The sequence below is a fragment of the Alligator mississippiensis genome, chromosome 4 (assembly GCF_030867095.1).
Source record: "Alligator mississippiensis isolate rAllMis1 chromosome 4, rAllMis1, whole genome shotgun sequence".
NCBI classification, from domain to species: Eukaryota; Metazoa; Chordata; order Crocodylia; family Alligatoridae; genus Alligator; species Alligator mississippiensis.
The window spans coordinates 96,196,477-96,222,821 of record NC_081827.1 but is presented as its reverse complement, the minus strand read 5'-3'; the positions used below and the strand labels follow the sequence as shown (position 1 = coordinate 96,222,821).

At 42.7% G+C, this 26,345-nt stretch overlaps 2 protein-coding genes and 1 long non-coding RNA gene across 6 annotated transcripts in view; 2 read left to right on the top strand and 1 right to left on the bottom strand.

The window, feature by feature from the left end:
• LOC102568548 (uncharacterized) overlaps positions 1-1,562 on the bottom strand; it is a 99,352-nt gene extending 97,790 nt beyond the window's left edge. For all 3 annotated transcript variants that reach the window (XR_009461690.1, XR_009461691.1, XM_059726351.1), the window contains exons 1-2: positions 1,345-1,562; positions 60-291 (exon numbers count right to left, since the gene is read on the bottom strand). Coding sequence is in view for 1 of the 3 variants with exons in the window: in XM_059726351.1 (XP_059582334.1) it covers positions 60-119 (60 nt within the window). In the remaining 2 variants the exon portion in view is untranslated. The remainder of the gene's footprint in view (positions 1-59; positions 292-1,344) is intronic.
• Positions 1-3,459, top strand: part of LOC109283605 (uncharacterized) — a 34,924-nt gene extending 31,465 nt beyond the window's left edge. For both annotated transcript variants that reach the window (XR_002090840.2, XR_002090838.2), the window contains exon 3: positions 2,278-3,459. This is a non-coding gene — a long non-coding RNA (uncharacterized LOC109283605). The remainder of the gene's footprint in view (positions 1-2,277) is intronic.
• Positions 3,460-7,106: 3,647 nt separating this feature from the next.
• Positions 7,107-26,345, top strand: part of METAP2 (methionyl aminopeptidase 2) — a 28,225-nt gene continuing 8,986 nt past the window's right edge. The window contains exons 1-5 of the mRNA XM_006268143.4: positions 7,107-7,349; positions 8,436-8,537; positions 13,185-13,250; positions 14,044-14,146; positions 24,181-24,342. Of these exons, the coding sequence (XP_006268205.1) occupies positions 7,175-7,349; positions 8,436-8,537; positions 13,185-13,250; positions 14,044-14,146; positions 24,181-24,342 (608 nt within the window). The 5' untranslated portion in view covers positions 7,107-7,174. The remainder of the gene's footprint in view (positions 7,350-8,435; positions 8,538-13,184; positions 13,251-14,043; positions 14,147-24,180; positions 24,343-26,345) is intronic.

Below are 26,345 nucleotides of genomic sequence, written 5' to 3'. Positions count from 1 at the left end.
TCTCTGCAGGGGAAAAAGTGAGAAAGAATAATATTTGTAAAAGTTGATAAGACATATACCTGGTCAAAAAAATATATGGGTCCTGGCTCCAGGATTGCAGCTGATGGCATTGTTTCCATTGGTCCTTAGAGCGAGGAACTGGTAAACAATCTCACAAGAACGCAGTTTTACCAACAGGAAGTGGGACTTAAAGTTGTAGTACTTGTACCCCTTACCCTTGTATAATTACAGTTAAATTATTTATCTAATTGTGAGACCCCGAAAACCTTCTCCATATAATGAAGTCATCACCTTAGGAATAAGATAAAAACATAATTATTTTTTAATGATTTAGCTATTTAAATCATATGAAACTTTAAAAAATTCAGAATACAAATTAGTTATATGTTCCTGTTCATGTTACTCCCAACTAGCTCCAGAACTTTTTTTGTGGCATATTATCCATGATAACTTCTGATAAAAGAAACTATTTTAGTTTAATATCTGAAAAACAGGCATGGTTTTGCAGTAGGGCAGGTGAATGGGCAGTTTTACATGTACATTCACTGTGCCCTTTGAAAATCTGTCATCAAAATAATATTAAGGTTGTAATGCAAACTGACCCAAGATACAAAATTTAAAACTAAGACTCACAGTCTTAGTGAAAAAGGAGAGTGCCAGTGGTCATGATTTAGGAGAATAGGCTGCCAGCATTAAATGTGACTGTGCTGGCTGGTCACTTTGAGCTTTGATAGCTGATACATATTTTGTGTATGTTTTAACTAAAAGTTTTGAAAAGGAACTTTTCAAAATTGAAAAAGCTATTTATTTTGATCTTGCTACCGGCTAAACTAGCTTTACCAACACATATAGCTCCCAGACTTAATGACTGTTTTAGTTAAAAAAGCTGGTAGCAGTTTTCCTCCTTTACCCCCTTAGAAAATGGGTGGAAAGAGCCTCTCTCTCTCTTTTTATCAATATGAGCACAAAAAATATACTTTCTGTTCAAAAGTAAATATGGGTTTTTTTGCCTACTTCCTATTGTTGGAGGGTGATGTTAAAGCCTTTATTCATGTAAGTAGTCCCATTAGCTCCAGGGGCTTCAACATGTAAGGTGCTACAGGCCTGGACCCTGGGTTTGGGAGAAAAGTACTAAAATATCATGAAAACATAATTGAATGAAATTAGCAACAGGAATGCATATGATAAATTAGTATAGCTACCACATATTCATATTCCACTTCAGACTGTCTCTTCCAGTAAATAAATAATGGCTTCATTAGGAATCCACCTAATTTGAAAGGCCATTTCTTAGCATATATATATGTGTGTGTGTGTGTGTATATATATAAAAACATAACATACCCTGCAAGAAGCTTTTCCCTGCAGATGGGAACGTCTTTCACTAGCAAAGTAATGCAAATGTAAACTGCCTCCTTAGAAAAATGGAAAAGGAGGTGTGTCTGCGTGCTGCCTTTCAATACAGAGTTTAAAGTTCTGTTGCTTAGCTACCACATGCCTTGGACTGCATTCAACTATAATTCCTTTTCTTAACTGTTCCAGCCACTGTATGCTTCTCTCCGCAAAGCTGTTTAGGGGGAAAAAAGGCACTCGCTGAGAAAAAGATTCAGTCTTCCCAATCCAAAAACTGTTTTTATTTATCTCCACAAGACTGCACTGGCCTTAATAGCAATATAATGCTATCTTATTACATGTCTCATATCATAGAATCATAGAAAAGTATTGTTGGCAGGGACCTCAGGAGGTCATCTAGTCCAACCCCCTGCTCAAAGCAGGACCACCCTCAACTAGATCATCCCACCGAAAGCTTTGTCTAGCTGGGTCTTAAAAACCCCCAAGGTTCATATATCATATCATATCATATCATATCATATCATATCCGAAAACACTGAGTTACATCATTAATGAATCCTAAATACTAGTTAGGAGGAAACAAACATGAACAGAAGAAGGGCCCAAACCTTTAATTTATGAGTGCACCCTATAAGATACAGCGAATTCTCACTGAAATTGTGGGATTTGTCTGAAAAGCAGCGGGACACAAAGTTTTCTATCCATATTTGCTATACTTTACCACTTTATTAACCAACTCCATTTCTTGCAAAATTTTAACATGTGATTCCCATTTCTACTCTGTTATTATTCATGTTATCCTGTTGTTAGTCGATACTAAGGTATTGTTCCAGTTTTAAGGTATTTTACTGTCTTTCATTTCTGCTAACTTTTATCTGTTTATTGTTACTTCTGTAAATTAACTTATAACTTTCTCTCTTGCAGATTTTTGGAGCGCTGGCGTGGAGCCACAGAGAAGGTTACAGTATACAGTACATAAGGGGCATGTCTACATGTGCAATTAATACGAAGCAATAAATTCCAGGGAGTTTATTGCTCCCGGGCAAGCTGTTTGAATGTGCAGCCAGAACCACAAGACATTGAGCTGGGGGGAACAGCCTCAGCTGGCAGGGGACCCTGAGGATCAGCCTGCCGGGCTGGGGCTGCTTCCCCCAGCTCAATGTGCTGAAGAGGAGCTCACTGGGACACGAGGGTAGCCAGCAGGCAGCCGCCGGCACTGAAGTACCCTCATGCCCCAGCTAGCTGGGGCAGCAGTAAAAAACTCCGCAGCAGGATACTATTTGTATTTACAATACAAGTAAATACAATACATGTAAATACAAGTACTATCCTGCTGTAGACTTAATTAGTCTACTCCAGCCGAATAGGGGTGCACGTGTAGATGCACAACATTTACTGCTGAGCTAATTAGTCTACTGCACAGTAAACATATCATGTGGATGCACCCAAGGGGTATGATAAATGAGAAATAGTGGCTTGGGCAGGATTGAAAGAACCCAATAGTAAGAAGAAAAGCTGATCCTTTGTGGCCTATCTGGATCAGCCACAGACCAGTGATCCTGATCAGAAGAATGGACCAAAAATACCATTAGAATGGAAAATGTGTGTTTAAAATAATTGCAGGTGTATCTATTCAATCAGATGTGCCATATTCACTATGTCAGTATAACTCCCCTAGTTCTGATGCAAATATAAATATGCAGATAGTAGAACAGTGTATTCCCAGTGGAAAAATGTAAACTGTGCTGCTATAAGGTGCATTTATAGCATAAAAATACATTCACATAAGGGACTTTGATAATATAACTATATTGGAAAAATGAATATTCCTAAATGGCATAGTTATTCTGGTACTAAAACAATGTGAAGACCCAGCCTAATAAAGTGATAGTAAGGAAAAAGTTGATTTAATATAGTAGTGAAAGATCATCTCAGCATATATTAACCAAAGACTGGCAGTGCCCTCATCTCCTATGCTTTTTACTAGGGATACACTGATAGAGATTTTGGGGGCTGATACCAATAGCCGATATCTAAAGAGGCATATTGGCTGGTACTGATCTGATATCCGATACAGATGCCATCGGGCGGTAAGTCTGGTGTGGTGGTAGGGGAGGTGGGAGGGAAAGGGAATGGCGTGGGGGTGGGTGGGACAGATCAATGCCCCTCATGGTGAGGGAGGGGCAGGGGAAGGGGCAAGTGCTACCCAGCTGGGGCGGGAGGGGCGTGGGATGGAGGCACGACTTGTGAGGTGGGGGCAGCTCCTGCCACTGCTTGCACCCAGGAAGGGCAGGGGGGCATGCCCCCAGATCTGCATGGCGTGGGGCAGGCTGCAGTTGCAGGGTGGGCTTCAGCCAGGGCTGGGCGGGGATTTTCTTGCTGGGGGCTGGGCTCAGAGTGGGCTCTGGCGGTGCTGGGAGGAGGCTGCAGGCACCCCATATTTCACTGCAGCTCTGCTTCCAGCCCCATGCCGCCACCTGCCGCCCCACAGCTGCAGCCCACCCCATGCTGTGCAGATCTGGGAGGCACATGCCCTGCTGCCCCCGCCCTCTGAGGGTGCAAGCAGTGTTGGGAGCTGCCCCCACGTCATGAGTTGCGCCTCCGTCCCATGCCCCCCCCCAGTGCTTGCCCCTGATCAGCCACAGACCAGTGATCCTGATCAGAAGAATGGACCATAAAATACCATTAAAATGGAAAATGTGTGTTTAAAATAATTGCAGGTGTATCTACTCAGTCAGATGTGCCATATTCACTACGTTAGTATGACTCCCCTAGTGGCATCCCACAGTGCTTGCCCCTGCCCCTGCCCCCTCCCTCACCACAGGGGGAGGTGATCTGTCCCCCTCACACCTTTTCCTCCCTCCTCCCCTTCCAACTTACCAGCTGGAGGCAGCTTTCCACGCTGCCGGGTCTGCTCCGTGCTGTGGCTGTGCACAGCACTGGCATTTATTGGCCAAATTGTCAGCCCCATCGGGCCGATATCTGATCTACACAATTTTCTTTATATCAGTACCGATTTGATATCAGACCAATGTATCGGTGCACCTCTACTTATTACCTGTGGCATGGTGTAAGATGTTCTCCATGTTTTTAGTTTGGTACCTTGTATCTGTAGAGGGGGCAGTTTTGGAGAATCTTTGGATAAACAGTTGCCTGCAAATGCAGAGGACTGGATTTGATGGCCACATCCTTTGTGTCCTATGTTCCTAGAAATGGCTGTACAGGTGATCTCGCTTGTTTTTATGGAACCTTAAGTATATATACTGTAGGAAGGAGTCTTGTATGTGGATTACTCTCACTGGGCATTGTGCTGTATCTATTTGTGAGAAAGATAGCTTAGTGATTCCTCTATACTGGATGACTAGGCATCAGGAGCTCATATACTCTCATTTCAACTATGTGTAAATTACTCCATGGGTGCTGACAGAAGTGGTATTTGATGTGCGATCAGCCCCCTGAAAGCACTCTGGAGCCATGCACTGACATGCATTGACAGAAGTGCACAGCTGCAGAGTGCTTTAAAAGTGCCCTAATATGTCACAAATTAATCCTCATTTAATGAGGGTTCAGATGAAGGCACTCCAAAGTGAAGTACCTTCATTAATTTCTGTTTGTCCCTCCCCACTGTGCTGTCTTCAGGATGGGATGGGGAAGAAGGCAAGGGAGGGAGCTCTGGTCTTGGGTTTGCCCAGCTTATGCTTGCTGAGGTGGGGGCTCCAATCAACCCCCACTCCCTCCAGCCCAGGCTGGGCAAACCCCAGGACTGGAGCTGCCTCCCCTGCCTTCTCCCTGCACCCATACTGAAGACAGCACCGGAGTTGTTGCGGGGGAAGGGAGGAAAGAGGGGAGGGCAGCTAGGGAAGAGAGGCTGCAGACTTGCGTCCTCTCTGCTGGGTTGGCTTCAAAGTGGAGCTCAATCCTCCCTCCCTGCCCAACATCCGTTGGGTTGTGGGGGAGGGGGGAATTGCTGTACCTCATGGCGCTTTCTGTGAAGCACCATGAGTTACAGCGGGGAGCTGCACGTCTGTTAGAGTCCCATATGGCATTGGGAAATTACTGAATTTTTCTTCCTCAGTTTTCTGTCTGTAAATATGATCTGTGAAGCTTAATTAGTTTGTTCCATGTTTGGAAGTGATAAAATGTGTAAGTTCGTATAAACCATTCTCAGCAATTGTCACTGTTAAGGAGAAACATGCGAGTTCTGTATTTTTTCTGACATAGCGTAACTGAGAGGGAGTGACCAAGGCAGCAGCCCCAGGTGCCACCTTTGCCTGGGGTGGGAGGCACAAAAATAGCCACAATGGCAGTGGCAGCTGCTGTGATCAGCACTACCCCAGGCATTGCGCAGCTGTGCCAGGCGCAGAGCTGCACAGCTACGCCTCTGTTTTCTTGGTACCTACTGTCTCCCTCCAAAAGATTTGTGTGGGTGAAGGGACAGCTGCCTCACTGCTGCTGGCTCCCACCCCATGTTTCTGGAGCCTTCCATGGCCGTGATGTGCCAGCTTGGCTCCTGGTTCAGCTAGCTCCAAAGCCCACTGAGCTGAGCATGCCCACCACATCCCAAACAGTTTGAGTAACTGAGAGCCAACTGCTGGGAGGAGAGAGCGGCAGCTTAGAGACTAACTCAGGGGTGTCCAACCTTTTTGAATGTGGGGCCAGATAGTAAACTTTTTATCACCCAGTGGGCTGGTGAGCCATATTCAAAGACCTCACAGGAAGCGGTATCACATCACCCCCCCAAAACGAAAGTACAGTGTTTACTTTCATTTCCTGTCGCAGCACCTCGGGTCTCAGAAAACAGCTTGGAGGGCTGCAAGGTGGCCCGTGGGCCATATGTTGGACAAGCCTGGACTAACTCCTTCAGAGAGGCATAAGGTGCTGCTAGGCTGGCCATCAGAGGGGACATCCCAGTTTTGTGCTGCTCTGCCCTTTATTGACACAAACCCCAATGCCTTTATATCCTCTGTTTGAAAAAGGTGTTGGGTTTTGTATTAAGAGGACAACCAAACTGGCCCCTATGATGGCCACCCTAGGTGTTGCAGGGGACAACCTACTTGGTCAGAGGCTGGGAACAGACTTGCAGAGGGCAGGGATACTTTTGTATTTTGTATCTTCAATAGTGGTAGGGGGAAGAGGCACTGCTGAAATCCAGCTGCATAGCAGCAGAGTTAAAGGAGGGAGGCCAGGCCCTGGGTTTACACAACTGTTCTTATTTCTTGATCTACCTTCAGTACCTCTGTGACCACCTGTCTCTAGTAGAGAACCAGGACCCCCCTCCTAGTCCCGATCCATTCATCCTCCCAGCTTCCCCGTGCAGCAGGAAAGTGCAGCTACTCCCATTTTACAGGTGGGAAAGCTGAGGCACAGGCACATTTGGTCCTAAGCAGCCAAGAGGGTTGGGGCAGGGCAGGGCTCTGAACTTGAAGCCTCTGGACTCATTTCACACTCAGTAATCGCCCCCCTCCAGGCAGGACTGGCAGCGTGTGTGTATATGTGGTGGTGGGGGAATCAACGTACCAGGGCTCCACACATTCCCCCCCCCCGGGGCAGGAGGAGTGGTCGCGTCCAAGCGCGATGCCTGCTGAGAAAGGACGCTACCACATTTGAAGGCGGGGGTTGGAGGGGTGCGGCGTCACTAGGGCGCGTTGCACGTGCGCGGCAGAGTCGCCCCCCCCCCCCGCGGCGGCGGAGCGGAGTCCTCCAGCCTTCCCAGTATACCCCGCGCTCACCATCGAGCTCCGCGCCGGCGGCGGGAGAGTAGGCGGCGCCGCTCTGTTTCTCCGTCTCGGTGGTGGGACGCTGCAGGGGCCTCGGCCACAACATGGCGGGCGCGGAGCCGGGCGGCTGCGCGGAGGAGGCAGAGAAGCAGCTGAACGGGGAGCTGTTGCCGCTGCCGGCCGACGCCGAGGAGCGGGAGGGCGCGGCGGGGCCCGGCGGCGAGGAGGGCGCCAGGAAGAAGCGAAAGAAGAAGAAGAAGGGGAAAGGCGGCCCCGCGGGTAGGGCCAGGGCCGGGGTCGTCCCGTGTTGGGGGCGGGCGAGTGAGGTCGGGGGGAGCCCGGCACTGGGCGGCCGGCAGTGAGGGGCGCGCCGCCCCGGTCTTGGAGCCCACGGGAGGGATCCCTGCTCCTCTTCCACGTAGGTCGGGGAGAGAGGCCTGGGGCACGTCTGGGCAAACCGTGCTGCGGGCCGCTTAGGCTGTTGGGGACGGGGGTGTGGTGCGTGTCTACCGTGGTTAGGCTGTAGGGAGGGGGGTTGTCTACTCCGGTTAGTCTGTGCGGTGGAGGGCAGGTGTGCGTCTACTTTGGTTAGGCAGTGGTGGGGGGAGGGGCGTCTTCCTCGGGTAGGCCCTATGGGGTCGGGGGCTGTTTGCTTTGGTTACTCTGTGCAGGGGAGCGGGGTGTCTACTTTCTCTACTCTACAACAAGGATTCACAGCCAGGTTGCTGCGCCACCCTGGAGTGCCTGGAGGGCCTTTCAGGGGTGCCGTGCAGCGTTAATACTCTTTGGTGTGCACACATGATTTGCAGGAGAAACCCAGAGATTTTAAATGAACCACCCATTTTTAAAAATGGTCTGGTGTGTTGTGGTCTTTCTGAGTTTTTTTGCAACACAAAGATTGGCCTGTTTCTTTTCTGTTGCCAAAAAATGAGTGAAAATAAAGGTGCTTTCCTAAGGGTGCCTTGAGTCTGAGGTTGAGAGCTGGTTTGTAAGGTGCAAGTCTCCCCTGCCTTCTACTTGACTTCAGACTAATGCAGCTAACTACCTCTCAGTTGTCTTTGTAGCACACCCATATTATCTCATTGGAGCCAGGCTAGTGCTAGGGACAATGGAGAGAGACATGGGCAGAAAATATTAAAAATGATGTGCAAATTCTCGGGTAGTTTTATCTTCATATTCAGGTTTTTATCATAGCTCCCGTCACCATAGAATTCTAGTCATGTTTATATGTGTGTTCACTTTTTAAAAAGGGGGGCAGCTGCTCTGATACCTGCGTGGGTAAAAATATTGAGATAATGATGTTGGGGTTTTATATAATTTAGAGTCATTCTGTTGTGCTAAACCACCCTTTTATCTTGAATGCAGGACAAGAAACGGAGAAAGAAACGGAGGGTGCACTTGATGATGTAGCAAAACAGTTGGATAAACAAACACTAGAAGAGAAGGAAAAAGATGACGATGATGATGGCAAGTATAACTTAATTTTCTGGGTTTTCAACTTCAAAAACTTCTAAAATAAAACTGAATACTCTTTACCACAGGGGCAGACAAATATTTTGGTCAGAGGGCCACCTACTGGGTTTTGGCAAGCCATCAAGGGCTGCGACAGGCAGCCCAGGGTAGATAAATATTAATTTTCTAAATTTTTTAGGGGCCCCACGGGCTGGATAGAATGGCCTGGCGGGCCATATCCGGCCCCTGGGCCACATTTTGCCCACCCTTGCTTTACCAGCTATCTTTCTCAGTTTAAGCAATTTATATCTGAATTATCACTATATTTGCATCATCCTTCCTCAATAGTAAAAAAAAAAAAAAAAAAAAAAAAAAAAAAAGTTAGTTGGGGTATTAAACTCATGAAAGAGAACTTGTTTTTCTGCACCATGATGCAATTTTAAAGAGAAGTTGACTTTCAGATCCTAGGGAAAGTTCTAAATAATTTTTATGTATATGAATTTATGTTGTGCTAGGTGGTTTTCAAATGGTGTCTTTTATTCTTTGCCCAAAACGAGTACTACAGGAAACTATGGTAGGAAGTCTCAGAAGGGGATGCTGTAATAAGCAGGGAATGTGGATTACCACTCATTGAGTAAAATGTGGTTTGCTATCCCATTTTTATTGAGAAACAAAAGATACAGACTAAAGGTACACACTTGTGTTGCCAGTACACATTTGAGACGATAAATAAATGATTTGAAAATATGTTTAAATTCAGACTCTGCACGTTCTATATTATGATTATATTACATGATTAAGTTAGAACTTTTCTTGATATTTAATTTTTCCCTTTTTTATTTAACCTTTATGGAAGTAAATTTTTCTGTGTATTAAGACCTCGGGTTACCACTTTTTTGCTGAGTTAGCATTTAAAATTGGCCTGCTATCTTAAATTGTCAAAAGATAATTTTTTAAGGTAAATGATAAACTACTACTGAGGTTTGTGGTTCTAGAACTGTTTAAATGTAGTAAAAAAAGTAAAACATTTAAATAGAAAGTGAAGAAATCTGTATCAGTGGTGCTTGACCTCCAGCGTGCAGAGCATGTGACACTGGATCAGGCCTATGGATGGACCCTGCTTGCAGGGTCTGGGCCATGGACTGGCCTTGTGCCACTTACCTGGCCCGTGGGACCAGAAAGGTTGATCACCGAAGATTTAGATTTATATCCCATTTGGTTTGTGAAGGCCCAGAGTAGCATGCAATAAATGAAACATCAATTGATTCCCTAAATGATACCTAACCACAAGGAAACTCTATATCTTGCCAACCCCTGCTTCCCTGCCTATCATTCTTAAGAACAAACCCTCAGGCAAATCCCAACTCCCATTCACATTTTGGTATAAGAAACTTCCTCTCACTCCCCAACCCCCCAGTGTCCTTCCCAAGACAATGCCCTCTGTTCCATATAGGGTCTATGGCTGTCCCTGCTTTTAGGATACCATCTTAAAAAACAAACAAACAACAGAAACACACCTGGGAATTGCAGGATACTGGTTTGGTTTTGGCCATGTAGTATGAATAAATACATTTATATTGCTCCATGTAGATTTATAGTCTGGCTGAGTCTTTGTTCTCCGTGCACAGTGTACAACTCCGTTGTAGTAGTGTGTTCTGAGAAAGCTGGACTTAGATGATTTATTTTAAGTGATAAGATAAAATGCCATGTTACGTGATTCTGTTCTTCTGTTTTACGATGTAATTATCAATGCTTACAAGAAGCTAAATTTAAAGTGGCATTCTTATCGAAGCAAGAATAAGGTCTCCTTATTTTTCACATAAATTAGTTAAAATTTCCTGCTGAGACAGTTTTTTTGCTCAAAATATAATCAAGTTAAATCAAATATAATCAAGATATATACCAGACTACTTTTTGAACCATTGTTTTCATTGTCCTGCCATCTGTATAATTGTGAAATGTAACAGAGGCTATGCCTAAGAGCTAGAGCTATGTTTTAGATCTAGATTAAAAAAAAATAAAGCCCTCCTTCATTCTTTCACTAACTGTGATTGGGGAACTCCAGAATAGTACTTTGTTCATAATGGAAGAAAAGGAGAGTCCTTGAAGTACAGGCATCCTGTATCTTACGCGGGGGTTACGTTCTAAAGGCAGCACGTAAAGGCGAAAATCGCGTATAGTGAAATTGCATATTATTGTGCCAGCAGTGACTGCATCTGCCTCCAAAACCTCCTGGAGCCGCACTTCGAGCTGTGTGGCCGGCGGCAGTGGTGCAGCACGGTGTGGTGGTGGGGATGGCTGCGTGCCACCTAGCCAGCACCGCGGCCAGCCACACAGCTCCGGGCACAGCTCCATGGCAGCGGCAGGAGGTTTTGGAGGCAGAGGCAGTCACCGCTGGCAGCGTGGTGGGGGCCGGGCCTCCAGATAAGCAGCAGCGCCGTGTGCAGACTCAAGCCCATCTCTCCCTCCCCCTCCCCACCCGCGTATAGTTGAATTTGCGCAAGTTAAATGCGTGTAAGATGCGGGATGCCTGTATTCACCAGGATTCATTGCATGACTGAAATGGGATGATCGCTAATATGTGTGTATATAATAAAGAAAAATACGATGATTGTCTTTGTGAATAACTATCCTTATAATGATGTATGGGTTTGTTTTCAATTCTACAAACCTTCGGGCAGCCTGGAACGGAACAATGTTACTTAGAAACAGTAGCTATGCTCTCTGGCTGCAGAGTTAGCCTGCAGCAGTCCTCAAGGACATGGTCCAGTTAGTTAGGCTTGTCGATTGGCAGATTCAGCTGCAGTAGCGTATACAAGAAGACCATGACAAGTGAGTAATAGCAACTACAAACTTCTTCAGTTTTGCCGGTATCTGCAGTGGTTCATATAGGGCCTTGGGGTGAGCTGTATGCCAAGTCTTGATTCTTTTTCTGATGCAGTGTTGATGGATTGAGCATAGTTCAAGGTCAAGCTAAATATGACACGGTTATGCTCTAAAACAATAAGTTTGGGCAGTTAAGAGATACCAACTGCTACCTAAGCATTTTAATAGAGAACCTGGCAAGATAAATTGATTTGCAGTAATAAGATGTTTGTATCGGTAAGGCATCTTTAACGATCACAAAGTAAGAGATTTAATGTTGACATTTGAATTTTCCTCTATGAATTAAATTTAAAAGGCCCCTGCACCCACTGCAGAGCTATACTATCTAAATATCACCAGTTAACAGTGAAATAACAGTGACCCAAGAAAAAGGCATGGGAATCTAGTGAAGCTGGGTTTGGTGCCAGCATTCTCTGTTAGTTTTAATATCTGAACAAATACAGCATTCTGTATAAAATTAAAAATAGCAACAGTTCACATTGGTTGAAATTAAAGTACATTTTGGAATCAGTGTTCTTATAAAGTATAGGTCTTAGAATGAGGTGCTGCTTAGATCTAGAAGATGAAGGTAGATACTCTCCATGCGAAACGGTATTAAGCAAGTTAGGCATCATTTATATGAACTTTCATATGTGAAGCAGGTAACCATTATTTGATGTAGCCAAAGTAGGTAAGTATTGTTAATCAGATTATAAAGTAGATATGCTCAGGGCATCACTTATTATTTGCTTTTTGCTGTTCTCTGAAAAATTATAGGAAGGAATCCCATAAATACTTTTATTTTAGTGCAGGTTGCCATTTCGGACTTCTGTCAGAGTTGCACAAGGAGTTTATAAACATCCTGTACAGTCTCAAGGAGGGTCAGAATGGAGCTTGCCAAACATGTCCATTATTATTCATTGTTTTGGTGTTTTTCTTTTGTTAAAGGAAAATAAGTTTCCAGACTAGAGAAGTAGAGTTAAAGTGGTGTTTTTGGGGTATTTGTTTTTTTAGCTGTGAGATCTCATTTTTTTCCCCTCTCAATGAGGCCTCTCTCTTTTAGTTGGATTAAGAATGAGGGGATGAAGTGGGATTTTTTTCTTGAATATTTCTCATAGGCTGCTTTTTCTTATTTGTAATTTAAATATGCCACCAACTTAAAATGAATGTTCAGGGAGCTTCTTCTAGCTGTAGTGCTTTTAGAAACCTTTTCTTATGTCTCCATCTAGAGTAGGGAAGGATCTACAGTTGCTGATGGTTTGGTGGCTCCTTTCACACCTGTTAGATTTGTAGAATCCATGAGCCTTATAACTTGTGTTTAAGGCCAGGTACAGACATATCCTTATCAGTATAAGGGATTGGAAACTGGTCTGTACCCATAAGAGAACAAAAGTTCAGTGAACACAGACTGGTTTGAAAATGGTAGAACCCCATCTAAGATTTGCCCCACCCCTGCCTTCCCACCAAAAGGCAAATATGTGTTCTGTTCGCTACAAGTTTAAACTATGCTGCTTACAGAAAATGGTGTAACTTGAATCGATTCTGCCTTGAGCTTTTTTAATGTCTGTACCTAGTCTAAATTGTGGTTGTCATCAAATTACAGGCTGCAGAGGTAGAAATAGCATTGATTCTAGATTCATTTTTATACCTGTATCAAAATTCCTAGTTTGTTTATGGCATAGTTTACAAGGACTGTCAGTGTAATTTATCTTTAAGACTTTAGGATAGTAGTCATATCCACACTACTCTGCACAGGGCTTTTTGCCAGTATGCTTATAAACTTTTTTTCTGTTACAGATGGAGAGGGTGAAGGAGATGGAGCGGCAGGAAAGAAGAAGAAGAAGAAAAAGAAGAAGAAAGGACGTAGGTATCAAATGCAGGAATAAAGATGGACTTTATGGCCATGTCTAGATGAGTGTGGACTTTAGGTTCCCCTGGAGTAACTAGCAGTGGCACACCTTGTGGTGCTGCTAGTTGGCCTTGGGGAATGCCAATGCCACACACCCTCTGCTGTGCAGCAGGATACTCTGGGTGGGGTAGGGGGAGGCTGGGGCCAGAGTTGCTGGCCTTAGCACTCTTAGCTGGGTGCCAGGGAAGCTGTAGTCGAATTGCTCTGGAAGCCAGAGCTTGGCTCCAGCAGGCCAAGCTCTGGTTTTAGGTGGTGCATGTTGCCTCCACATACACTGCATTGCTTGTTTTCTGTGCAGGTTTTTTTGACCCTGGGATCTTCCCCCTTTCCTCCCCCCCCTCCAGCGCTGCAAGGTAGTAGCGTGGGAAACACCTGAATGTGCTGTGTGTGGTGCTGCAGATGGGTCTTGCCACATACTGCATGGCTGCATTCGTCTGGACATGGCCCACTTGTATTTTAAATTAAACTTGTCCAAGTATTGTTCAGTTGAAATATTGTCAAGGTAGTGCACAAATGGGACTCTTTAGCTAGTGTTGGCTCAATGTTCCCCTTTCTGGTGCCTCTGAATGCCACGCTGAGCATTGGCCAAATCAGGTTATTTGAGGGCATCTTAATGTGGTCTCCCAGGAATGAGCCCAGATCACAGAAGGCAGCTCTTAAATATGCTTTGCTACTTTTGCTTGTGTTGCAATTGAGATTTTTGTTTACAGTTTGCAATATAAAATCTGTAAAAATGTTACTCAACAGCTAAGGTCCAGACAGATCCACCTTCTATTCCAATATGTGATTTGTTTCCCAGCAACATTTTTCCAAAGGGAGAAGAATGTGAATATCCACCAACACAAGATGGGTAAGTTTTGTTGTTGAGTTTCTAAAACATTACAAAAAAAAAAAAGAATTAATGTTGTTAACCAAAAAAAGTTGAACGCTGCACATTATCAGTTCAGTAAAGTTGGCCTTTATTTCCTTGACACTTTTCTTGTCTAACCTTTAAGGCAGTTCGTGAACAAAGATGTTAGTTATCATTTTTATGGAATTTTTTTATGGAATTAGCTAGCAAATTACTGTGCAGAAGTTTAGGCAATACATTTTCTCTTGCATATCATTTTATCTGAGACCATAGTTACATTACCAGAATTGCACTGAGACAGGAAAACTTGAGGCGAAAGCATACTGTGCATAGATGAGCAGTTTGTCCTGAAAATAAGCTGCCCTGGATTGGAATCGGGGTAAAATTTGTTCTTCAGTTCAAGTATTTATGTCAAATTGTCTTTTTTGCACAGACGAGGTTTTCTTTGTATATCTCGTTATGCATTAAGTCATGACCTGACAGGGCTGGGTTTCTGTTTTATTCAAGTATTTGCATAGTTTGCTTTTCATTTGGATTCTATGAAAAAACTAAAATAACTGAAATGCCCAGTGTGGTTTTTGTGATGTTTTTCTTAGTAGCATAGCTAAGTGTGGAACTTGGTTAAGACTGAAGCTGGATGACTTATGAGGAAGGAAAATATTTGAACTCAAATGCCAGTCTCTAACTTACTGTCTCTAGGCATGCTCAGGAGCAGGTTTTTAGGTGCAGAGAATGTAGCTAATATTTATACAAATACTTGCACCGATTTGATGTAAAGCCCTTGTCTTGAGTACTACATTTTTCTTATAATCTAAAGGAGTAGAAATAGTGTTGTAGATTAGGTGACAAATCAGTAAATGTATTCAGCAAGAACACGAGTAAATTTGTTGAAAACATTGTTTACTAAGTAGTCCTTGTGTCATTAGCAATGTCCTAAATGGCTTGTCCAGTACAAAAATTGTACTTTTTTTCATGGTGTTGTTACAGTAATCTTAGGCTTGTAACTGAAGGGTTGCAAGAAATTGTAGAAAATATCTTTCACAGTGTTCATTTTATGCTATTAGCAGCATTTTGTTTAGTCATTTTCCGTGTTTGCCCATGAGTCTGTTGTAGCATACGACTAAGACCTAGAGGAGAAAAAACTGGAAACAGAAGATGTAACTATAAAACAGCAACACTTTATAAGAGATCTCATGGCCCCCTGAATGAAAAGGAGTTGCATCTTTTGGTACTGATTTAGATTTCAAGTTGATAGTGTTTGCTTAAGATGTGTGTTAAATCAAAATACAAAACTTTTTTATTTAATGGAGGCTATCTGTCCGTCCTCAGAACAGCTCCACCTAAACTTGGATTTTTCTCTCCCCCAGGCAAGTTTGTTTCAATTGCATATATTTTTGTCAGCAAGAATATAAAAAATTTATCAGTAGTCATGTTCCCTTTGTATAACAGAAAAAGCGATTCATCCTGTCCCAAATAGGAAAACATTTTCTTGCTTTGTGAAGGTTTGAAACTTCAGTGAGACTAAGCCTGAAGACTCAGAGAAAGCAAATAAGATCTTGAGGGCAGAGAACCTTAGTGTTTGGACATTTTCAATAAGTATTGCCATGTTCAAAAATGGATATTTGATAGCTAGATAGATATATATATCTGTATGTGTGGTTTATGATGACATTTTTGAGCATTGGAACTTTTTTTGTAAATGATCTGAGACAGGTGGGTGAGAAACTGGCTGCAGGATAGACCCCAGAGCGTCATTGTGAACAGATCTGTGTCATACTGGTGAGAAGTGTGTAGCGGTGTCCCGCAGGGGTCAGTGCTCGGTCCAGTACTTTTTAACATTTTTGTTAACTATTTGAATGTGGGGGTGAAGAGATCAGTGGCCAAGTTCACGGACAACACCAAGTTATGGGGAGTGTGGTCACGCTTGAAGGTAGACTACAGATACGGGCGGACCTAGATAGGCTAGCAAGTTGGCTGGATTGGAACCTGATGAAGTTCAATGTCAAGAAATGTAAAGTGTTCCACCTTGGGACAAACAACTCCCCACACACCTACAGGCTTGGTGTCACTAAACTGACTAGCACCACGAATGAAAGGGACCTGGGGGAAATAATAGACCACAGTATGAATATGAGCCGTCAGTGCGATGCTATAGCCAGTAGGGCAGATAATACTCTGGCATCTCCAGCAAAACCAAGGAGGTGATTCTTCCACTCTACTCAGCACTGGTGAGACCACAGCTGGAGTACTGTGTCCAGTTCTGGGCACCATACTTTAACATGGATGTGGACAACCTTGAGAGAGTTGAAAGAAGAGCCACCCGTATGATCAGTCTTAAAAAGCAAGCCATACGAGGAAAGGCTGAAGGATCTGGGACTTTTCAGCCTGAGGAAAAGAAGGCTGAGAGGGGACCTGGTGTAATAGCTTACCACTATACTCGGGGAGTACACCAAGGGCTCGGTGAGCAACTGTTCACCAGGGCACCCGAGGGAAAAACCAGGAGTAATGGCCACAAACTCCTGCAAGATCGATTCAGGCTCAACATTAGGAAAAACTTCTTTACAGTCAGGGTGCTCAGACTGTGGAATAAGCTCCCTTCAGAGGTGGTGCAATCACCTACTCATGGTGCTCTGGCAATGTGCCGGGGGACTGGAAAAGGGTGTGGTTCCTGTTTTCAAAAGGGGAGGAAGGAGGACCCAGGAAACTATAGGCCCGTTAGTTTAACCTCAGTCCTGGGGAAACTTTTTGAGAAAATTATCCTGGTGCATGTCCACGAGGGACCAGCAGGGGAGTCTATGCTTAGGGGCAACCAGCATGGGTTCATTAGAGGCAGGTCCTGTCAGACCAACCTGGTGGCCTTCTATGACCAGGTCACCAAATCCCTGGATGCAGGTGTTGCGGTGGATATAGTCTTTCTCGACTTTAGGAAGGCCTTCGACATAGTCTCTCACCCCATTCTCATTAAAAAACTAGGAGACTGGTGTTGATGCCTACACAGTCAGATGGGTCACTAACTGGCTGGAGGGCTGTACCCAGAGAGTGGTGGTGGATGGGTCTTATTTGACCTGGAGGGATGTGGGCAGTGGGGTCCCCCAGGGCCCAGTGCTTGGGCCCACGCTGTTCAACATCAGCGACTTGGACGAGGGGGTAAAAAGCACCCTGTTCAAATTTGCAGATGACACTTAGATGTGGGGTGAAGTGGGCATGCTAGAAGGGAGGAATAGGCTGCAATTGGATCTGGACAGGCTACAGGGTTGGGCAAATGAGAATAGGATGGGTTTCATCACTGACAAGTACAGGGTACTGCACTTGGGGAGGAAGAACTAGCAGCAGACCTACACGCTGGGGAACTCCCTTCTCAGTGCAGAGGCAGAAAAGGATCTTGGAGTCATTATTGATGCCAATATGAACATGGGCTGACAGCGTGGGGATGCAGTCAGGAAGACCAACCATACCTTGTCATGCATTCACAGATGCATCTCAAGCAGGTCCAAGGAAGTGATCCTCCCCGTCTATGCGACACTAGTTAGACCACAGTTGGAGTACCGCGTCCAGTTCTGGGCGCTGCACTTCAGGAGGGATGTGGACAGCATGGAGAGGGTCCAGAGGAGGGCCCACTCACATGATCAGGAGTCAGCAGGGCAGGCCTTACGAGGAGAGGCTAAGGGACCTGAACCTGTTCAGTCTCCACGAGAGAAGGCTGAGGGGGGATCTAGTGGCCATTTACAAACTGGTCGGGGGGGGGACCACCAGGCATTGGGAGAGTCCCTGTTCTCCTGAGCACTCCCAGGAGTGACAAGAAATAACGGTCACAAGCTGGCAGAGGGTAGATTCTGACTGGATATCAGGAGGCGCTACTTCACTGTCAGGGCGGCTAGGATCTGGAACCAACTTCCAAGAGAAGTGGTGCTGGCTCCTACCCTGGGGGTCTTTAAGAGGAGGCTGGATGAACACCTGGCCCCCGGGGTCATGACTCTTTCCTGCCTCTGCAGGGGGGTGGACTTGATGATCTGCTCAGGTCCCTTCCAACCCTACCAACTATGAAATCTTCAAGAGGAGACTAGACAGTTGCTTTGCTAGGGTCACCTGACCCCCAGTTATCTTTCCTGCTTAGTGCAGGGGGCTGGACCCGATGACCTTCTGAGGTTCCTTCCGACTTTACAGTCTATGAATCTATGATCCGTAAAGGCATTTAACTGTCCACCTTTGCCTCCCAGAACAGATAGATGTGTTATGTATTTATAATTTTTCATGGTTTAAGTGATAACTTTTTTCCCATTTCTTCTCTTGGAAGACTAATGCACAGTACCTTGTCAGTTACTGCCTTATTAAATTATTAGCATTTCTTTAACCTTTCCTTATGCTAAATTTGTTTCTGTTTTTGTTTTGTTTTGGGGGGTTTGTAATGAAAGAAATGTGGGCTTTTTGGAGTTAGTGATTGTTTGTGTAGTTGTAGCTAGATTTTTCAGGTGAGATGGTATGGCTGGGTAAAGGCTATTACATGATTTCTGAGTTCTCCTTTCTCACCTTGTACCCTTTCCTATAGTGGAATAGGGATTATGGTCCTGCACTGAAATATTTGTGGAGTATGTAGTTGCTAACAGGGTTGGTGAGACGAATCATAAGCATGGCCTGGGTCCCAGCATCCTCACAGTTATATTGAATGGTGATTATAATAACTTTAAACATGTGATAGGAGACTATCTTGCATTTCCTAGACCCCACTCCAGTCTTCTGCAATATGTAGTCTTCTGCCACAACTTCCACATCACTCTTGCCCCATCCCATTAAGTCATTGGCTTTTAGAAGCTATCAGCATATAAAAAGTTGGTCTTTTAGCTTAGCCTGAGTGGTATCCCAGCTTGGACCCACCATGCACACATACATCTAAGACTTCTGTCCTTGCTTCAGCCAGAACTCTGTAGGCATGACTGATCTATCATGTTTCATCCCTGAATGTGTGGGGGAACAATGTACCTTAATTGTGTATTTCCTAGTCTTTAGAGATTTAAGTTTTAGTTTTGTCTTCCACCTCCTTCTTCCCCCCACCTTCCTGATTGATTAATTTTCAATATTGCTTCTGCTAATCAGAAGTGGGTGCTTGGTATTAGTTGACAACATGTTAGGTGACTGAGAGACTTGGGGCGAATTAGAACCTGTAGCATGAGGCACTAGTATATATGAAAAAGTCCTAAGAATCGGTTTATTTATAAAAACAGCTGTGTGGTTGTTTGTTTGTTTATAAAACTGGCTGTCATGGGACCCCCTTACTGAAATGGTCCTGAATTTGGTCTACTAACACTGTCCAGCACCTGAGTGAGGCATAGGCTTTTTTCAGTATGAGTCATGTTGTTTGGAAGCAGAATATGTCATTTATAAATATTAGAGGTGCACCCATTGGTCTGTATCGTATCAACACTGATAAAAGGAAAATTGGCGTTATCGGCAGTCGTCTTTTTTTGGCTGCTGTGGCTGATAATATTGTCAGTAAATGCTGTGTGCATGCACACAGCCTTGGCATGCACACAGCCAGCCCAGCAGCTTGGAGAGCAGTGTCTGGCTGGTAAGTCTGTTGGAGGGAAGGGATGTTGGGGGGGTGCAGTGCAGATTGAAGTCCTCGCAGTGAGGGAGGGAGTGGGGCAGGGACTGCCCAGCTGGAGCGGGGGCGCAGGATGGAGCTATAAGCGGCTCGTCTGGACAGTGGCTCTGCTGCCGTGCACACTCTTCAGGCAGGCATGGGGGACATATGCCCCCTGGATCTGTGTGCAGGGTGAGGGTGGACTGCTGCTGGGGCTGGGGGCAGCACCAAGCTCTTCCTGGTTTGGGGGGGTGGGGGGCAGGGCTGTACTTGGGTCAGGAGAAATTCTGTTGCTTTGACTTAATCCAGCTATAAAATCCTGATCTCTTTTTCTGCTGTAGCTTTGGTGTGTGCTAGTAGGTCACCATTGGTGGCAGCGGCGGGGGTGGGGGGGCGGTAGCAAGCGGTGGGATGGGTTGCGATGCTGGTGGTGGCAGCAGCAGTCACCACTGCTACTTTGCAGAGCCTGGGGCAGTCCCCCCCCCCCCCCCCCCCCCCCCCCCGATTCGCCCTCCCCTAGGTGTGGCCCTGGCTCCCTCTGGCACCAGGCGGCTGAACTAGCCTCCTGTGATCCAGCAGGCAGATAAGGGGCCAGCACCCCTGGGAGCAGTCTGGCACAGTCCCCGCAGCCCTCCTGGGGATGTGGGCGGGCCCCTGATTTGCCTGCTGGATGACATGCTGTTTACCTTGTATCTTCAGGATCATGTAAATCTATTACGATTGATAGAAGCCTTTTGCAGTGTTAACGGAATAGGCAAAAAATTCCTAATAATCTTCTTGGGCTGGGATGCGCACCTCTTGTCACTTGAGATTCTTTGTTTTTACAATTTTTTTAATGACCTGCAATAATAAGGTTTTGCAAGCACCTTGAGTGTTTGGGGTATTTATGTATTTATCTTTGAAATGTGGTGAACAGTCCTACTTCTGATTCTGCCTTGAATCAAAAGTGTGAAAAGACCTTTAAAGGCATTAGGACTTCCTGTGAGTTAATAAAAATAGTTTTGTTTCAACCAAGACAAAAGTGTATCTTCTGAAGTTACTAAAAATTGAATATTTCGCATATGTCATTCACTTCTGAAAGATTTGCATTTCATATTGTATGGGTGGAAAAGTAGCTTTTTTTTAAAAAACAGGTTTTTTTAATAAAAAGCTAGGATTTTTTAGAGGCATTTATATGGACTATGTATAGAATATTTCTAATAAAGAATATAACAAGTAGCATGGTCATGAATATGAGTTCACTATACCCTATAAGATTGACTAATGAATTTTCTGTAAGCATCACATCACACCAGTGTTATATTTGGATAGGATTTTATTTCTTTTTGTATTATAAAAAAATGTTCTCCATAGGAACTGTACTCTTAATGTTTCTAAGTCAGGTAGATTAACAAGGTGAAGAAACCCTGGGTTTCCAATATGTATAGATCCCTTTTCTTAACTAGAAGAGTCAAACACACACCCTTCATAGTTATCTTCAAGTTCACCTTTTATGAGATAAATTTTGAGGAGCCTTCATCAGAAGCATATTCAAATGTATTCGTATATATGATTGTTTTGTTCAGATAAATTGTTAGTATTTCAGTGTGACTTCTGTAAGACATACCTAACACATGAACGGGTGACCTGGGAGAAGTGACCTTTCTGTTGCTCAGGAATTCAGCCTTTTAAATAGAAAACTTTTTCTACTGAGTGACCCTGCATAGGTAATGTGTAGTAAAGAATTTAGGCCATAAACATTTCAAGCACTTCTCTAACTTTTATTAAGAGATCATGCATCTTTTTTACATTTAAGTTGAGAAATACTGCCAAGTACAGAAAAGTTAATGAATACATATTTTAATGTTTTCTTCATAATTGATTTTAAATGCAACCTTTTTTAAGAGCTATTTTAGAGGTGCACCTTTTTTCTTTACCAGAAACATTGTCATCAACAGGAATGTGGTTTTTAAAGAACTAGAAATAGCTGCTTTATATAATTTTGTTTCAGCAACCCTGTTGAAGTTTTGCTGCAACTCCATATTTAGATTAGTTTAACATTTGAGTGCTGAGCTAGCATTTTTGACTTAAGCAATTAGCTGAACTTAAATCTGCTTTGAAGCGTTAAAAGTGCGTGTCAGAACATTTCCTATAGCAGGTAATTATTCCATTTTATAAACGATGAAACAAAATTAAATTTTGATCATGGGCCTGTTCCCAGTCAAGTCAGTGGATTTTTTTCTCTCCTGATTTCATTGGGAGCAGGAGTAGCAGCAACACTTTAATATGGTATTTTAAACAGACATTTGTTAACTTGAATTTTTCTAAATAGGTAGTAAAAATATATATTTTTTAGAGCACCATTAAAAATTGCATTTAAAGATGTTTGGGCTTTTTGTTTGTTTGTTTTGTTTAGTGGTCTTTCTATTATGTTTATAGGCCTCTGTCTACATGGGAGAGTGCCACCGAGCAAAATGCGTGATGTACACGTGCTTGCTGACCACTTCAGTTTTATTTTTGCTGTTGCTGTTAAAATACTGATGGAGACTGGGAGGGGGAAGAGTGCATATGAGCTTCTCCAGCCCTTTTTGTGAGACCAGTGTCCCTTATTAGAACAAGATACAAGTAGTAGAGAGCCTGATTGCAGCTGACTGCCAGATCTGTAAAGCAAACTGAAAGATGGTGAATACTCTACATTATGTAAAACATTGTCAGATGAAGATAAGTTGCACTTACACAATATTTAAATTAATTTAAATGTTTTTGTATTGGATTTTCTCATTTTAACCTAGAAACATCATATGCTTTGTCTAACATGTTAAGTAAAACACCAGAAAAAATTATTCAGGACCTTGTGGGGAGCAGGAGTCTAGCAAAAATGAGTTTTGTTTGGACAGTATAATAATAGAGGATTTTTTGTTTATTTGATTTTTTTAAACGTGGATTTTTCTTAGTTGTCTGAATTTTTTGTCTTTATTTCAAATCCATGTGCCTTCAAACTAAAGTTGAGTTTTGCAAAGAGTATGTAAACATCTTAAATACAGTATTTTTTCCTGACTTCAGGAAGGCATGCTAAAATATGTTACTCTGAATTTACACACATGTTAATCTGAATGCAGGATGGAGCAGTTTTTATTATATTGAATCTTTGTAAAACCAATTTGAAAATTTGTGCCACTTTAGCTTCAGAATAAAATATGTAAGGAATCTATAAGGGTTTTTATTATAAAATACAATTATTGATAGATCTTACTTCATTAGGAATATTACAGTATTTTCTTTTTTGTATGTGACAGTATTGTAGACCCCAATCCTGCAAATACTAAAGCAGTTATAACTTTACTTGAAGTATATTATCCAATTCACTTCAGTGAGACTAATTATTTAATTAAAGTTAGGTTTTGTGCTTGTATGATATGGGGCTACAATTATATTTTTATTCAAGACTTTCTCTAAATATCATAAAATCATTATAATTTAGAAACAAAATTATTTATTAATTGTGGAAAGTTAATCTGATTTTCAACAACTAACAAAGGTATTGCATACTCATGCACACGGATTTTTTTTAATGGGAGTCAGAAGTTAGGTTCTCTCTCTTAGAGTGGGAGACGAGGGCTTTAAATGTACTTAAGTTATATGTGCACGTCCAATTGACTTCAGGTGGGGGAACTCTTTTGGAGTATAGCTTGATTGAAGCATTTTATTTTCTTGACTTGTAAAAGATAATTTTTATTTTTTTTTTTTTTTTTTTTTGGAAGGTGGTATTGGGTGCAAATACAGTGTGGACTCCTGCTTATCAGTTCTTTAGTCATAGCAAGGACCCTAAAATCTCTCACAGTAGTTCTTTGCTTGATGCAAAATTGGGGGCAGAACAAATCTGTCACTCACTGACAGCAGAAATTCATCTTCACCTCTCAGAAATCTGCTATTGTTATTGCCTCTTCTATAGAAGCAGACAGACTTGAAGACAACAGTAGCTTAAAATCTTTGCATGCTCAGGGTATATGCAAAGGTTATTTCCTTTCTCTACCACTGGGCCTCTGTGCCCTACTGTTCAACCATCTCTAGTGAAGCATGGTAGAAAAGGCTGCAAGGAAGGAGAAAGCTGACTCCTCTCACTTCTCTGTCAACTAAGTGGCCAGCCAGAGATCTGTGTCTATTCTGTGGATGCTCAGATTCAATCAGGAATGCTCCTGGGAAGCAGTGGTAAGACCGTAGTAAAATCCTTGACTCTCTCTCGGGCAACTGGCAGCTCCCTCTCCTATTGTGTCAGCATCCCCAGTGATTGGGTCAAGGAAGCTTGTGGTCCGGTTCCTGGAACCTGTATTTTACACCATGACTGAGCCCTTGTGTACACTAGGCTTATATCTTTAGATGAAACTTGTAGTAAATTTTGTGCTGATGGCAGCTGGTGGTGTGTGTATGTGTTATTACTCTTTGGGTTCAATGCTTATACTTCATATTTACTTCAAAGGCGAACAGCTGCTTGGAGAACTACAAGCGAAGAAAAGAAAGCACTAGATCAAGCCAGTGAGGAGATGTGGAATGATTTTCGGGAGGCTGCAGAGGCACACAGACAAGTGAGGAAATATGTTATGAGCTGGATCAAACCTGGGATGACAATGATAGATATCTGGTAAGACTATAGACCTTTTCTTGAGAGATTCTGCCCTAAAGATTTTTTCTCTTTCTTTGTCTGTTTTTACAGTCCTAAAATTTTTTTTTGTAATAGTTTGAGAAAGGTACTGAGAAAAACATGGGTGCTCTTACTATAAGGCACTTTTTGGTGGGTCTTTCTAGTGTCCCTCACTTATTTCCAGGGATCCTAGTTTTCTTGGATAAAAAAAAAAGTCACAATTTTTCAGATTAAAAAAAGTAACCCAAAATCCACTTTTCCATGATTAAAATGAAATACCACTTGTATATAGATTTATATACAAATGGTGTTTCATTTTAATCACAGAACAATGTGGATTTTGGGTTACTTTTTTTAATCCAAAACTGGGAATTTTTTTTATCAGAGAAAATTAGCTTATTTCTTTTTTTTTTTTTTTTTCCTGATATAGAATTCTTCAACACCACTGTGGGATTTATTGAAAAGTACTGCCAGCAACTTTTGATTTATTCTAAGATGTTTGAAAATTCAGGGACTGTGGTTGTCAAGTGCTGCGCTAATTAAAACTCTCCAGTTTTTTTATTTTCCTTATCACCTGAGTTGTATATTTATTAGTTTTTTTGTATTTGTGCTTCTGATACCCTTGCATGTAATTTCCCCAGTGGTTCTAGGAGAGGCAGCAAGTGAAAGTGATCATGGCAAAAGCATTTTTGCTCAACTCTTGCCAGCACTGGGCAAAGTGCTATATGGAAGAACAGCACAGATGGAATCTAGTCTTACAAATGCGAAATGAGGCACAAAACAAGCATCTGTATATATGCCTCAGCATGGAAGGATCATACATGTATTCTTGCATGCACCAATTTTTCACTGCTGTCACTTTTTCACTTCACTGTTACTTCTTGAGGGAGCACAAACACAACCCCAGCCCTTCTCCTGTGATTCTATAAGAGTTCAGACATGTTCTATAGACTTAGAGCTGTTATGGTTAGTATTGTCTTACAGATGAGACTAAAATTAAAGACCATTAGCTTAGCTACTTAAAAATAGACCAACTTTTGTTGTGTGTGTGATGATTGCAATACTGATCAGAAATTTGTATAAAGTCCTAAAATTTAAAATATTGTGGGGCAGGGTAATAGAAGGGTATGATTGTGTTCAAGTGGTAAACTCTGTGAATCTGGCTTTTGATATTGGAACATGAGAGAAACTTGGTCTCAAAACTTACTGTAAATTATATTTGCCAGATGAGATGGCAAAATATCCCATTGGGCAGGGTGGAGGACTGCTACCTTCATTTTTGTCTGTCTGGCTGAAACACAAATCATGGTGTTGAATTATTTGACCTGATGAATTCTTTAGTTTTTATAAAAAAACAATTTTCTCAAAACAAGGCCTTCCTTCCTGTTATGTTACAGGTTATTGGGACTTGGCTACAAAAACAAACATTTTTTCCCCTCCCCAGGGTACTTTTTATGAGTGAATACCTCTTGAATAGAAATCAGGGTAAGCTCTTCTGGTGTGAGTTGCAATATACATCATTACCCTGAGACTTCATATGGGTTTGCACTAGTCATAAACAAAATCAGTGTAGCTTTATAACCGACTATAGAAACCCCAGTGTAATAAGTTCTTATTTTATCCCAGTTTTTGTTCATATACAAACAATTTTTTTTCTTAATAAATGCTGTAATCTTTTAAGTTTACCTTCTTAAACAGTTTGGGATTAAAAGGTTTTTGCTGTATGTAGGTATATTAGAAATAGTCAGGTTTACTTACCTAGAACTTGTAGTGTGAGATGAACAACCTATACTTAACTATTCAGGAAAAAAAAAGGTTAAGCATATGCTTTCAGACTTGGTTAAAAACGTTGGCATGGTCAAACAAAGTAGTAAAATGTAGAATTAAAACATTATTAAATGTGTACTTTTCAGTGCTGGAGATCCTGCTATGTAGTTTAGTTTCACTGATTAGGCCAATATTTTTAAGTTTAGTTTTAGTAATTTTTTTTTTTAAGTTTTTTT